This window comes from Lepidochelys olivacea (genome assembly GCF_965140295.1).
Source record: "Lepidochelys olivacea isolate rLepOli2 genome assembly, chromosome: 3".
In the NCBI taxonomy this organism is placed as follows: Eukaryota; Metazoa; Chordata; order Testudines; family Cheloniidae; genus Lepidochelys; species Lepidochelys olivacea.
This window is the reverse complement of record NC_140413.1, coordinates 136,294,057-136,308,320: the sequence shown is the minus strand read 5'-3', so window position 1 is coordinate 136,308,320 and position 14,264 is coordinate 136,294,057. Positions and strand designations below refer to the sequence as shown.

At 42.5% G+C, this 14,264-nt stretch overlaps 1 protein-coding gene across 2 annotated transcripts in view; it reads right to left on the bottom strand.

Moving 5' to 3' along the window:
- Positions 1-14,264, bottom strand: part of MTR (5-methyltetrahydrofolate-homocysteine methyltransferase) — a 78,391-nt gene that overhangs the window by 34,362 nt on the left and 29,765 nt on the right. For both annotated transcript variants that reach the window (XM_084622196.1, XM_084622197.1), the window contains exons 10-16: positions 13,730-13,791; positions 12,258-12,325; positions 10,707-10,786; positions 8,656-8,768; positions 4,631-4,771; positions 3,604-3,789; positions 2,543-2,722 (exon numbers count right to left, since the gene is read on the bottom strand). In XM_084622196.1, coding sequence (XP_084478322.1) covers positions 2,543-2,722; positions 3,604-3,789; positions 4,631-4,771; positions 8,656-8,768; positions 10,707-10,786; positions 12,258-12,325; positions 13,730-13,791 — 830 coding nt within the window. The remainder of the gene's footprint in view (positions 1-2,542; positions 2,723-3,603; positions 3,790-4,630; positions 4,772-8,655; positions 8,769-10,706; positions 10,787-12,257; positions 12,326-13,729; positions 13,792-14,264) is intronic.

Sequence of the window (14,264 nt, the reverse complement as noted above, 5' to 3'; positions counted from 1 at the left end):
GGGAGGGGTGTTCCACATAATAGTAAACAGGAGGGGAGCTGCTCTCTCAAGATGTGTTCCACACTATGAAAGTCTGACAACTTCTGCTTTCTACAACAACTAACATGTTCACTTTTCCTTAAACTGAGCAAAGAAACCAGGAAGAAAAGGGATCCAACATAGTAACAACTCACAGATTATCTTTCTCAACAAAAACTGTAAATTAATTATCTGTCATCCAATATTAACTAGATCCTGTTTGTTAGATTTTTTTATTAAGAAGAAGGGCTGTCACTGCATTTTTTAGTCAAAACTCACAGAGCAGCCAGGGTAAATTTAGTAAAAGTCACAAGGTGAGGGTAAATGGAGCGTAAAGTCACAGGAGCACTATTTAAAGTGGGTGGAGTCCTGCCCCCAGAGGGTAAGACGTTGCAGAACAAGCCCACCCCACACTCACCCGGCAGTGGTGGCTCCTATCCTGCGGGGCTGGTCCAGCTCTGCCCTGTGGTCTGTTGGCTCTCGTCATAGCATGCAAGCAGGGCCTGTTTCCTACAATGCCCCCACTCCAGCCCTAGCACCACCAGATCGCTTGCCCCAAACTGGGTTGTGGCTGGAAAAGTGGCCATACCATGGCCCAGGTTCCCTGCTACTCCTGCCCTAGAAAATCCCAGACACACAGAAAAATCCTGTCCACAATAAAAAGTAATAGACAACTAGGTGGGGGGGGGGGGGAACCCACAGTATCAATGACACTTACCACCATGACAAACCTGCAGCCCTATTAATAAGGCCCAAGGTCTAGGGCCAAAAGTAGCTGCAAAGCTGAAGGTTTGCAGCAGGGAGGCTAAAAGCAGCAGACATCCTGTGCAGGAGGATTCTGCCTCCTCTGCTCATTGCAGAGAAATCTCTGTGGGAGGCTTCCACAGTTTACTAGAGGAGAAGGAGGAAGATAGTGACATGGCCAGTGGATCTGTGAATAGACTGCTTTGCGGAGGTACGGTGAGTCACATCCATACTACTCCTCAACAAGCCCTACTAGCAATCAACACCTGACTGTAGTGAATGCAATGGAGATCTCTTCCCACTCTACCTCAGAGAACTCCTCTGTAGTTCCCTGAAATCAGAACTTTGATGTTTATGGGATTAGCACTTAGGACAAAAAGTTAATGGGTCAAATAGCATTTTGGGGGCAATTACCATGCATCTCTGATACGGATGAATTCATTAATTCCTTAAAACTGAGAAACTCTCAGACTAAGGCCAGAAGGGACCAGCATGATCATCTAGTCTGACCTCCTGCACATTGCAGGCCACAGAACCTCATCCATGCACTCCTGCAATAGACCCCTAACCTCTGACTGAGTTACTGAAGACCTCAAATCATAATTTAAAGACTTCAAAATACAAAGAATCCACAATTTTTTCTAGTTTAAACCTGCAAGTCACCCATCGCCCAGAACACGCACATCTGTTGATTGCCAACACTTCCAAGGTTATCCCTGGTTTTGGAATTATTTTGTGATTGTTAAATATCTGGGTCAGGTTTTGGGCAACTGTGGTTCTGAACAGCTCAGACTATGGGAGTGTAGAAATAAAGGACCCTCCAAATCATTGTCTTCCCAAAGGGAATCAATCATTGCCCTGCTACTTACATACCCAGCATCCGCCTGCCTTCTCTCAGCAGGCCTGTGTCCCCACTTCATACACACACACACTTAACTTGAATTGTGTTTTTTAGGGAGCAGCTGACAGCCCTCTTCTGGAAAGGTGGACAACTAATCCACCTCTACATCCTGTAACAACCAGACCTGGAAGAGCTCCTCCATTCTCAGTGCTTCCGCTGCCAAAAGTGCCTTAACACGCAACGCTAGAGTCATGCCACAGGAATACCCTGGGCTAGCTTGGAATCCAAAAATCTCATCTGGTGACTGGAAAGGCTTTCTGAGTTCAACTGATCCTGGACAGAGATAGGACAGGGTGTTGCCTGCTCATCTCCCAGAAAATATCTCAAATAGAATCTGTTTGCAAGGGCTGGCAACAAATAGAACCCATCACATTGCCCCCTCAAATATAACGGTAGAATGGGTGACATGCCTTTATACAAGTGATGCCCTTTATTTCTGGGTGTCCCAACAGGTGTACTGTGACTAAACAAAAAGTAAAGAAAGTCTTACATTAGAGCATAGACAAAAACCTGACCTAATCCAGCCACAATAATTGAACTTAATTAAACAAGTCAGCTTTCACATGTCTTGAGAGGGGCCTTTTGGCCAGTGTGCTGACATTTTATGAATGTTACTTCATTTCATTAATACCAATATATTTATGGTACAGTTTATGGACTGAGCTAAATTGAAAGCACTACATAATGTATAATGTTTCCTATTGGAAGCATAGCAGTGTTGAGAAACTACTGCAGTTCACAGGAGTAGTCCACTATTATTAATTTAAGAAGTAAATTATTGTGAAGCACTGGGGATTTTTTAAGTAGATCTGCATGACGTTATAATAAAAAAACAAAAAACAAAAAAAAAAAAACAGCAACAGCCAAAAAACCCCTCACTTTTATGGTTTTAGCTGCACTGATGAAGTTAATTGCATACAGGTTATGTTCTTCCATTCCAGTCCCTATGGTCAGAATATTGGGGTCAAAAATTATATCGTTTGGATTGAAGCCCACTTTCTTCACAAGGAGGTGGTAAGCTCTGGTGCACACTGCAATTTTAGTTTCCGTTTCTGTGGCCTGGAAAAATAAAAGAAGGGGTATGAAAAGAAAGCATTTCTGCTGTGTAACACAAGAGACAGGATGGAACCAAAGCTCCAGAGCTAAGTTGGCAGGTCTCTCATGAATCAGAGTTACCAATTCGAACACCATGAACTTGGGAAAAGATGAGATTTTGAGTTTATAAAGTCCAAGTTTAGGCATGTTCAGAGCTGAGGGGTCTTGGTTTAGTCCATTAGAGAAAGGAAGTAGGTTAGATTGAGAGAGACACTCCACGGTTCCGGTATGGGCCCCATTTCCAGCATTGCAGCAAAACTTAGGACAGCTCTGGCAAGAACAAAACTAATTCACAAATAGATCTGAGCTTAGTTCTCTCTCTGATCCATATGCCAATCAGTTTCTGAACTAGAAACCTGAAGTGGAAAAGAACTATAGAATTTAAACAGAAATTTTATCTCTGCTATAAAATTCCTGTCTACCCCACTGCCACAATCGTCATTTAGTACAGATGGCATAGCCTTGTGGCACACCAATACCGCTGCTACTACTGGCAGACCTTGGCCTCTTATGATGGGGCCCGGGGCTGCTCTATATGGCTCAGGTCTGATTCTGTCACTCTCAGTCTTATAGGAATGGTATATTCAATTCAATCAATCCCGTTGTTTCAAATAGACTACCCACATGGATATGGTGCTATCTCAACACAATCAGGCCAACAGGTCAAAAATGTCTCTAGATTGGGTGGGCGGGGGACGAAGAAGGTGTTACTAAGATTGTATAGGCCTCTAATCGTATTTGACCCTAACTACACCGGCACTTTACCTCCTCCTCCTCCTATGGGAATAGGGTGCCGGTCATCTCAAAAAGTGAAATCTGTCACATAATAAGAAAGTGACACTCACTTGACCCACTTCATCAAAAGCCATGACCACCACAGCTGCCCCATACAACTTAATCCTTCTTGCTTTTTCCAGGAAATCATCTTCACCTTCTTTCAGGCTGATGCTGTTCACAATGCATTTCCCTTGGCAACACTTCAAGCCAGCTTCAATCACAGAGAAATTTGAAGAATCGATGCATAACGGCACCTGTATCCAGCAGAAAGATAAAGAGGGGACGTGCAAATTAGCAGCAAATTTTCCCTGAGAACCATCCACCAACTTAAACAAAAGGCTGGAAAAGCAAACACAAAATTCATCAGGTTTTCAAGCCTGCTTAAGGATAGGAATAAAAAACAGGAGAAATCTACCAACAAAATAGCACCCAGAATACTTGCTTTCAGTGCAAATCTCAATGCAACTCTAAATACAGAGCTGCTATGGTGCCTCCATAACATGCACATTATACAGAGATCTCTCTCTTCCCTGCTCTCCTCCCCTGCTTATCTTCCAGCATGCAAGTATTGGTTTTTAGAAAGCCAAATTCCTTGGCATCAGCAGGTTTCAGTATCATGTGGGAGAACCTTCCTATATCTACAGTGAACTCTGGACCCTTGTTCTGCAGACAGATGAGATTTACGTATGAGAACACTGCTAAGCACAGCACTCTACTGCTAGTTTATATTGTGCATAGTGGTTTTAAAAAGGACTTGATATTCTGCTCTGCCAACCAAAGGAAAAATGCAGCATGCCTTTGAGTTGGCAATAAAAGACAATGCAGCTCAGAAGGAGTGTGCTTAAAATCTGTGTTTCTGTGGGAGGCCATTCTGCTGCACGCCACTTAGCACATGTGACACTATTCTAAAGGGAAGGAAAGAACCCAAAATTCTGTTGCCTGTGGCTTTCCCATCACAAAACTAGTGCAGGATAACTGAATGCACACACTTCCTGTTTACTAAACATGACAGTCTGTATCAACATTTTACCAAAATATGATTCACATATCAACAGAAATCTGATTGAATGTGCTGTGGGATGAATCAAGTACAACCTTAGCAATGTCAGGTTCTGAAGCAATGAAGTTACAAAATCTGGCCATAGCACTTGGCCCATCCAGCATTCCATCATCCATATTGATATCCAAAATCTGGGCTCCCATCTCAACTTGGGCCTTGGCTACACTCAGAGCTTCCTATGGAGAGATTTAAAATGAATAAGCGGAACAAATGAGTTAGTCATGATGGAGACATTATTTCACTTTCCCAAACAAAGCTCTCTGAATTCACCCTATGTTGTAGATTATCAAAATGAGAGCGTCTCCTTCTCTGATTAGTTTTATAAAGGTTCCTTTGTCGACATAAGATAAGTAGGTGTCCTCCCACATATCCTTGGAGCTTCAATCAGTGTGTTGTAAAAGGTCATGAGGCTCTAACTCTTGGATCTTTGAGAAGCCCAGCTGTCCGAAGTCTCAGAGGTTAATTGCTCTCACGGGTGAGGGATGTAGCTGAGCTAAGCTACACCGGCAGACTTTGTATAAAAAGTCACTTGCTAGGCAAACCTGAGAGCCACAAACAGAGGCATTTCAGAGGCAGTTAAGAGTGGGAGTGAGAAAGGCTTTCCTTCCAACTCTACATGCAATATTAAGGAGGCCAGACATGGAAGAGTGGTGGAGGTGTGGCCACATGCTCTTTTCTGCCTGAAGCCAAAAGAGATTTCCTGTGCATTAAATGCAAGTTGGTGACTGCGCTGGAAGAAAAGATTTGCAGTTTGGTGGGGCAAGTTGAAATGCTCCTGGGAATCGGAGAAGGTGAGCAGTTCCTAGATAGCCAGGTTTGGGAAAGAAGAATGGACCAAAGAAGAATAGAACTGGCCACCAAAGAATTGGAGAGAAAGTCAGTGAGGAGTCCTGGCAGTTCATAACCACCAGAGGCAAGAGCTCAGTGGCATTCCACATTGCTGGAGATAGATGAGAATAGGCAGCCTGTGGCCACCAGAGAAAAGAGGACCAGAAGAAATTCCACACAAGCTTAAGTTTCATATGGATACCAGGTCCTCCATTTGGAAACTGTGGAAGATACCTCTCAAGATCCAGCAAGTGGAAGCGTACTCCGTTTAGGAAGGAACAAATCAGTTGCACACACACAAAATGGGAAATGACTGCCTAGGAAGGAGTACTGCAGAAAGGGATCTGGGGGTCATAGTGGACTACAAGCTAAATATGAGTCAACAGTGTAATGCTGTCACAAAAAAAGAGAACATCATTCTGGGATGTATTAGCAGGAGTGTTGTAAGCAAGACACGAGAAGTTAATTCTTCCATTCTACTCTGCGCTGATTAGGCCTAAACTCAAGTACTGTGTCCAGTTCTGGGCGCCACATTTCAGGAAAGATGGGGACAAATTGGAGAGAGTCCAAAGAGCAACAAAAATGATTAAAGGTCTAGAAAACATGACCTATGAGAGAAGATTGAAAAAATTGGGTTTGCTTAGTCTGGAAAAGAGAAGACTGACAGGGGACTTAACAGTTTTCAAGTACTTAAAAGGTTATTGCAAGGAGGAGGGTGAAAAATTGTTGTTCTTATCCTCTGAGGATAGGACAAGAAGCAATGGGCTTAAATTGCAACAAGAGAGGTTTAGGTTGGACATTAGGAAAAACTTCCTAACTGCCAGGGTGGTTAAGCACTGGAATAAATTGCCTAGGGAGGTTGTGGAATCGCCATCATTGGAGATTTTTAAGAGCAGGTCAGGAAAAGTTTAGATAATACTTAGTCCTGCCATGAGTGCAGGGGACTGGGCTAGATGACCTCCCAAGGTCCCTTCCAATCCTATGATTCTATGACACAAAAATTTGGGGAGTGGTAAATAATGAAAAATACAGGTCACAGATTCAGTGCAATTTGGATCACTTGGTAAACTGGACGCAAGCAAGCAATATACATTTCAACACAGCTAAATGTAAATGTATACATCTGGGAACAAAGAACGTAGGTCATACTTACAGGATGAGAGACTATCCTAAGAAGCAGGGAAACTGAAAAAGATTTTGGGGAGAGTGGATAATCAGCTGAGCATGAGCTGTCAGTGTGATCAGCTGTGGCCAAAAGAGCTAATGTAATCCGGGGATGCAAAAAACAGGAGAATCTCAAGGAGTAGAGAGGTTGTTTTACCTCTATACTTGGCATGAGTGTGAATGCTGCTAGAATACTGTGTCCTGCTCTGGCGTCCACAGTTCAAGAAGGATGTTGATAAACTGGAGAATGTTCAGAGGAGAGCCACAAGAATTAAAGGAATAGAAAACATGACTTATAGTGACAGACTCAGAGCTCAATCTATTTATCTGAACAAAAAGAGAAGGTTAAGGGGTGACTTGATTACAGTGTAAGTATGTAGATGGGGAACAAATACATAATAATGGGCTCTTCAATCTAGCAGAGAAAGGTCTAACCAATCCAATGGCTAGAAGTTGGAGCTAGACAAATTCAGACCGGAAATAAGGCTTAAATTTTAACTATCAGAACAATTTAGAGTCATGATGGATTCTCCATCACTGACAATTTTTAAACCAAGATTGGATATTTTTCTAAAAGAGAGATTCTCTAGGCATTATTTTGGGGAAGTTCTATGACCTGTGTTATACAGGAGGTCAGACTAGATGATCACGATGGTCCCTTCTGGCCTGGGAATCTATGAATATACCTACCCAGAAATCATTAGTACTGCAAAGCTGTTGTCATTTGGTCTGCAAAAATGTGATGATTTAGTCACAATGGCCTATTAGTGCCTTCAATTTTAAACACAGTTAGCAATGGGTTTTACTGAAAACTTTACATGGTCACAATCAATTTTAATTGCAAATGATTACGGGAAAATAGCCTCCTGGAATGGACTACAGTAAGGACCTGTAAGTCACAAACTAAAATCTTCTTAGCCTCTTACGGTAGATCTACACAGCAAAGAAAAACCCGCAGCTGGTCTGTGCCAGCTGGCTCGGGCTCACGGGGCTCAGGCTGAGAGGATGTTTCTTTGCTGTGTAGACTTCTGGGCTCGGGCTGGAGCCTGGTCACTAGAACACTTCAGGGTGGGAGGGTCCCAGAGCTCAGACTCCAGCCCAAGCCCAGAAGCCTACACAGCAATGAAACAGCTCCACAGTCTGAGCCCCACAAGCTCGAGCAGGCCAGCCGTGTAGACATACCGTATGTACTTCATTATTGGAGGCTGTTCTCTTGTTTATTAAGCTGCAAAACAATGTGTGTGTTAGGAGGAGAATATTAGAGTCCTTCTTCCGTTATTTGAATGCTTATGTCTGTTTGCTTTGTTTTTGTCACTTGATTGATCTGGGGGGCAGAGAACCAAACCACCTTTCTATTGCTCGCAGCCCCAACAAACTGTGGTTCAGTTTTCCTCATCTCATGCCAGACTCAGCTGCTACATTTTAGGAGGTCTCACTCCAACCAAAGCTCTTATCTCAATGGTATGAAATAGAACAACTTACTTTGGGGGCAAATCTTCAGGTGGTATAAAGTACCATACTGCCATTTGCCTCAGTGGAGCTATGACATTTACACCAGCTGAGGATCTGCCACTCTGTCTTTTCATTTTGAGCTGGCACTGTTCTAAGTTGTAGTGACCAACTTTTCTTGGGCACCTTTCCTATAAACCGCCCCATCCCGCCCCTTCTGCTCCCCCTCCCCCTTTCAATCTCTAGCTCCAGACTGCTGAAGATACAGCACAAATCAATAATTATTTATTTTCTTTCTATTTTCTCCCTGGCTATATAGCTAGTATTAAAGGAGAAACAGCTCTTTCAATAACACTAGCTAACAAAGAACTTGGCAAAACCCTAACTGTGGATTCATCAACAGCTATTATGCTCAGCCAGGAACCTAAGTAAGGAAGAGCAATGAGAAAAAACCAGGAAAACTAAAGAGGAGATTTTACCTTCCTATAGCTGGCGTGAGAGGAGGGCTATATGTAGACCTAATAAGTAACTAGTAATACAATGCAATGGAAAAATACTGTAACCATATAATTGTTTAGAAAAAGTAGTGTTAGAAGCCTAACTTAAATGGGATGCTCACTTCATAGTTGCCTGCCATGATGAGCTTAGCAAACTTCTTTGATCCTGCCACATTGCAACGTTCACCAATGTTAACGAAGTTGGTGTATGGGCCAATCCTGAAGGGCTCAAGACCTTAAAGAGACATTTTAGAAAAAATTTGTAAAAATGCAGAGAAAAAATGGAAACATTGTAGAGAATAAGCAATTTATTGTCAGTCCAAGAGATAAGACCAGATTTATCTGTGGGAATGTGGATCCCTCAATTTATCAAGCTGAAACTGGAAATACATCATTTCGTCCGCAAAATTGTCATGGCAATGGACAAAATCTTTTTCAACAGCAAAATTTTTAATTGCAGGCTCTAGCAGCTGTATCTCCTTTACAAAGGGTCAGAAAATACTGGTGTAGGTGGACCATCACACGAGTATGCTGATAGGAGACAGCCTCTAGAAGAAAGAAACTCTACACAGCCACACCCTCAGGTATCTCTAGCATCCTGATCTTGTAGTTCTTCTGGGCACATCCCTCCCCATCAACACCAATGGGGCTTTGCATGTGGAATGGCTGCAAGGTTGGTCCTTAGAACTTTGTAGTTGCACTATACACCATACGTAATAAACCAGCCCTAGCTGTAATTTTCAAACTTAGGTGCCTAACTTTAGGCACCTGAGTAACTGGCTTGAGTTTCAGAGACAGCGATCAAATGCAGCTTACATGGAAACATGTCAATGGAACCAGAAGGTGCTCAACACCTCTGAAAATTAAGCTACTAACTGTATCCAAGCTTGAAAACACTATCCCAATTTATGAGCACCACAAGTTAAAATAATGATAAATGGCATATAATATTAATTCCTCAAGAAGATTAATTAATAATGCTGAAGACAGGGCTTATTTCCAAACATGCAAATACCTTCATGTGACTTCATACTGTGACATTAAATCCTTCTGCTACCACTTTGGAAATGTGCCCAACAAGGATGATGAGTAACTTACTAACTGACTCCCAAGGGCAATGGCTAATTTGTCTAATTAAAAATTTCCCAATTCATTAAAAAAATATTTAGAAGCTTTTGTCCGCAAATACTGTATATTGGCCTTACAGCTGGATTTAAGAAATATATCAAACAAGGTTCCCATTACACAGGAAACATAAGGTGGTATGGCCCTTTAAGAGTCTGCTCTCTGTCTGTGACTAATTAGCTACATCCCAAGATATGGGTCTGAACCCAGAGATCAGGCAGTATCCTGCAGGTCTTTGATAAAAGGACAAGCAGCAGCAGCTCAGTTGAGAGTAAGACCTACAGGGACCAGTTAGGCTCCTCCTGCAGACCCTAAGCCAAGACCCAATTTGTTTAATGTATGCTGAATTGCTTTGGTTTGGAGAAATCAAACCCAACCCTGAAGAGACAGGACTGAAATCTTGCTACTTTTGCGAATGTTATATGGTCCCCTGGCTAGAGAGCCGGCCCAGAGGCTTATAGAGGGTTTTGGCTAGCTGGTGTGTATAGAGGCAAACTGGGTTCAAAACCCACATTCTAGATTCAGATTTACCATGGGTTAATTCCATCCGCACCAGTCAAGCGGTGTTACAAACCTGAACCAGCAGCATGATACAGTAACGGGGCATTTCCCTAGGATCAGGAGACCTGGCTTCTATTCCTGGCTCTGCCACTCACCTCCCACATGACCTGCAGCACATCAGCTCACCTCTCTGTGTCTAAATTTCTCCATTTGCACAAGGGGATAAGCATACTTATCCTTTTGTGCGAAGTGCTTTGAGATCCACTGGTGAAAGATACATAGGCTATTATTAAACAAGACTGAGGCCAGTGTAGGTCGGGTCTAAGAGACATTTCTACTGATTATGAAGTTGATAGTTTCACTAATTATTTAGCTGTAACTCGAGATGGGCCCAAGCTGTGAACTTTGGATCTGCATACACAACTTTCAGAAGACAGTGTATTTGGCTATGGAGTTGGGATCTCGCCCATCCTTTCTGGTCTCTAGAGAGCAGTAACTCAGTACATGTCACAAGATGAAAGTCTCAAGCTGTTATGCTCTCTCTTACCTGACAGCAGCATATATCCTTCTGAAACGAAGGAGGGGGGAATGCGAGGTTTACATGTTTTTACTGCTTCAGCAATCTCCCTGAATAACAGAAGGAGGCAAGAAAAAGCTCCGGAGTTAAGAATATAATTTAATTAAAATCAAAATCCTCTGTGTAATATTCAAATGAAATGTACTAGAAAGAGACACCCCTCTCCTCTGTAATTCAGCCCTGCCAAAGGGTAACACATTTCATTTTGTGCAGCCAAAAGCAAAAATAAATGTTCTTCAGAAATATGTTATATCCAAATTGTAGTAAGTGTATGGAGCTAAAGACTTCTATCAGATACAAAATGGAAGATTACCACCCCCTCATTTACTTATGGGTAAGGCTACGCTTATGTCATGGAGGTCACCAAATCAGTGACTTCCACAGACCTCCATGACATTTTCTGCTTCAGCCCCTGGGGCCAAGGGACTAGAGCTGGCAGCCAGCGGGTCCCCGGCACGGTTACATCGATGGGCAACAGACTCCTCAGGTGGCTCTCCTCAGGATTCTGGCAACAGCCTCGCAGGGGGAGAGGGGGAACTCCACAGCTCCCAGCCACCATTGTGGCAGAAGAAACCATGGAGCTGCACCAACAAAAGTCACAGACAGGTCATGGCTTCCATGAAATTTTATTTATTGCCCATGACCTGTCAGTGACTTTTACTACAAATAACCAGGACAAAAATCTTAGCCTTACTTATGGGTGGACAGAGAGATTCTCCACACTACTGCTCAGCCCCAGAGGTTCCCATCCAAAATCCTGACTTCTCGAACATGGATTATTGTGTAGCAGCAATAAGGGATGGATTTCACTAACTCTCTGAGCTGGGATGCTTCTCCTAATGGCCCTGAGGCAACCCAGGATGAACACAACTAATATGACAGCATGGCCGTCTTCCCTCTCTTGGCTTCACAATCAACTAAGGGTAACGTGCCATGCCTCCTACACTTACACAGGGCATCAGAGCAATGATGGCTCAGAAGGGTTAGCTTTTCCCTATCCCTGTGGGAGAGGGGGGTCTGCCTCTTGTGAACACTGAAGGAATAAATGCAGGAAGGATGTCTTCCAAATTACTATTTCTAGTGAGGCTGTACTGAAACATTTCTCCCGACCAGATGGGACTGTCATTTTAACCCTCTCAGATCCTTGCCATGGCTTTGTCTCTTTCTTCCTTTTCCCTTTAAAGCAGCTTTGTAGTATTATCCCACAAAAGCTATAGGAGCAGCACAGCAGAGGAAGGAAAAGGAGAACACAGGGTTTTATTCTGCAACAGTTTTAGTCAAGACAGGGGACCAGGTGTATTACACTTGTTTTTACCACCCTCCAGCCCCTGCAACAACAGGCTACTAATGCAGGAGCACAACACTGTCTGGCCCACAGGCTACAGCAGCTCGATCTCAAGTGGGTTCTCTATTCTTTTTGTGAAGAGGTCTTAACCCAAATCATGGAACTCCAGTTTGGAGGAACAGGGACATTTTCCTTTCCTGTGCATTTGAATAGACTAACATGACCTGTGAAGTTACCCGATATGTGCTGGAGTGGTACCACAGCAACCTCCAACTATGTTGACCAAACCATCCAAAGCAAAACTCTGTGTGCAAGGAAAAGACTATTTAGTTTCAAGTTGATAACTGCATCCAACAACAGGCAATTCACAAAAACGAAGGTAAAAAAAAAAAAAAAAAAAATCTATATTCTCTAAATATCAAGCAAGCTAAAGCTCCCTAAAAAAACCGAAATGAAGCAATGTTACTGAATTAAACCCAACTCAAAGTAGTCCATTGAATTTTACCCCTCTGGTTTTCAGAATCATTACTTCCCCGTAACATTTATTATTCCTTCCTCTTTATTCACTCCCAGCTGCTAGTATGGCAACCCTCTTGTCTCTGGCCTAAAAGCTGTGGACCAAATTTGCAAATGTGAGTGTAAATCAACACACAAGGCCAAATGTTCCACATTGCTTCAGATGCTGCCCTCCTGATGACACTTTAAAGCCCACACCCTTCTGCTAATCTCAGGTGGACAGCAAAGGTCAAATACCACTTTGCAGAGTAATCAATGGAAAAACCGGTGTCCTGGACAACTCTTCCTCTCCCAAAAGTGGTTATAATGGCTATGACTGTGCAAGATAGTGCCAAGTGCATAAAGGCTGCTCAGTTTGCATGCACAGTACTTAACTCCCTATTTTACAAAATGTTTTGAAGCACTTGTATATTACAAGATAATATACAAAACTCAATTCACTTTTATTTTGATTACTTGACAGTTAACAGTCAGTAGCTAGCTTCCTCCTCCATCAGTGGGAAAATCCTCTTGGAAACCAAATTTCCAACTGTTGTAATTTGTGTTGCCTGCCAACTCAGGCCAGGGTTTCTCAACCTGGGGGTCATGATCAATTGTCAGGGGGTTGTAACCACCCTGCCCTTCCTTTATTGCTCTATAAGATCTTTGTTAGATGGGAGGGTTGCCCCAGGATGGAAAAGGCTGGAAATCATCAACATAGGTTAGTGTTACCTAAGTGAGCTTCTTTTCCCACTGCAGGTTTCCTGCACAGAAACTCGGGGAAAAAAAAAAACCCACCCACCCACTGAGATTTATGTTCACAGTTAATCACAAAAGAGGGTAAGCTATTTCCAAAAAGAGAGGGAGTGAGAGAGTGAAAGAGTGCAAATGCTTGCAGATCTCACAAGCTAAGCAACCTTCCTGCTACTTAATGGGCGGGAAAAAAAGCAGGAATGACTTAGGGTTTCAAAATTCATTAAATAGAAGTTTCTCCTGATCTGAGTCAGCAAGTGCCACTATTCAACAAACTGGTTACAAACTGCTGGAGAAAAGTGGTGTTTGTAACATACAAAAGAGACCCCAGCTAAATACCCAGGTGATACTTGCCTGAGAACCAATTAACAAAGTGCTACAGTAAGACCGCATAAAGTAAATGCAGAGACAACCATGTTACTGTGACAGGTAAAACCTATTCATGAGAAATATTCCCTACCTTTATATGCTTGGCAGTCACTTCAGGGGTTTCGTCGTAACCTCCAAAGGCATTGGGGAGACCTTGAGAAATATTTTTAGAGTATTACAATGTGCTTAAACCGCACAAAGAGGAGACATTTAAAGCAGCTGCACATGTAGAACTAAAATGCCTTATTGCACTTGTGATCATTCAATGAGTTGTTATTAGTTGCTCCTGAAGGTGACTTCACTTGTGATTCCTCATTACAACTAATTTTTTTTTAAAATGTTAAATTCTAAATGTTTTTCTAACTCACAGTAGTCATGACATTTATTTCCTAAATAGTTGGAAAGTGGAATGCAGTAAGGTAGGAAGAAAGTTTTGGGGGTTGTTTTTAAAGGAATTATTTCCTTTAACCTAACACCTATGCTGCTATAGCTACTGAGTGCTGTTAAAGTGCCATTATTTCCTTTCAACTGAGCAGTTGCTACACTTCTAATAAATAAAAAATGTATTAGTCTTTTCTTAATTACAGAGTTGGGAGTAGTAGTCTGACCTGGCCTTAAACTACTTG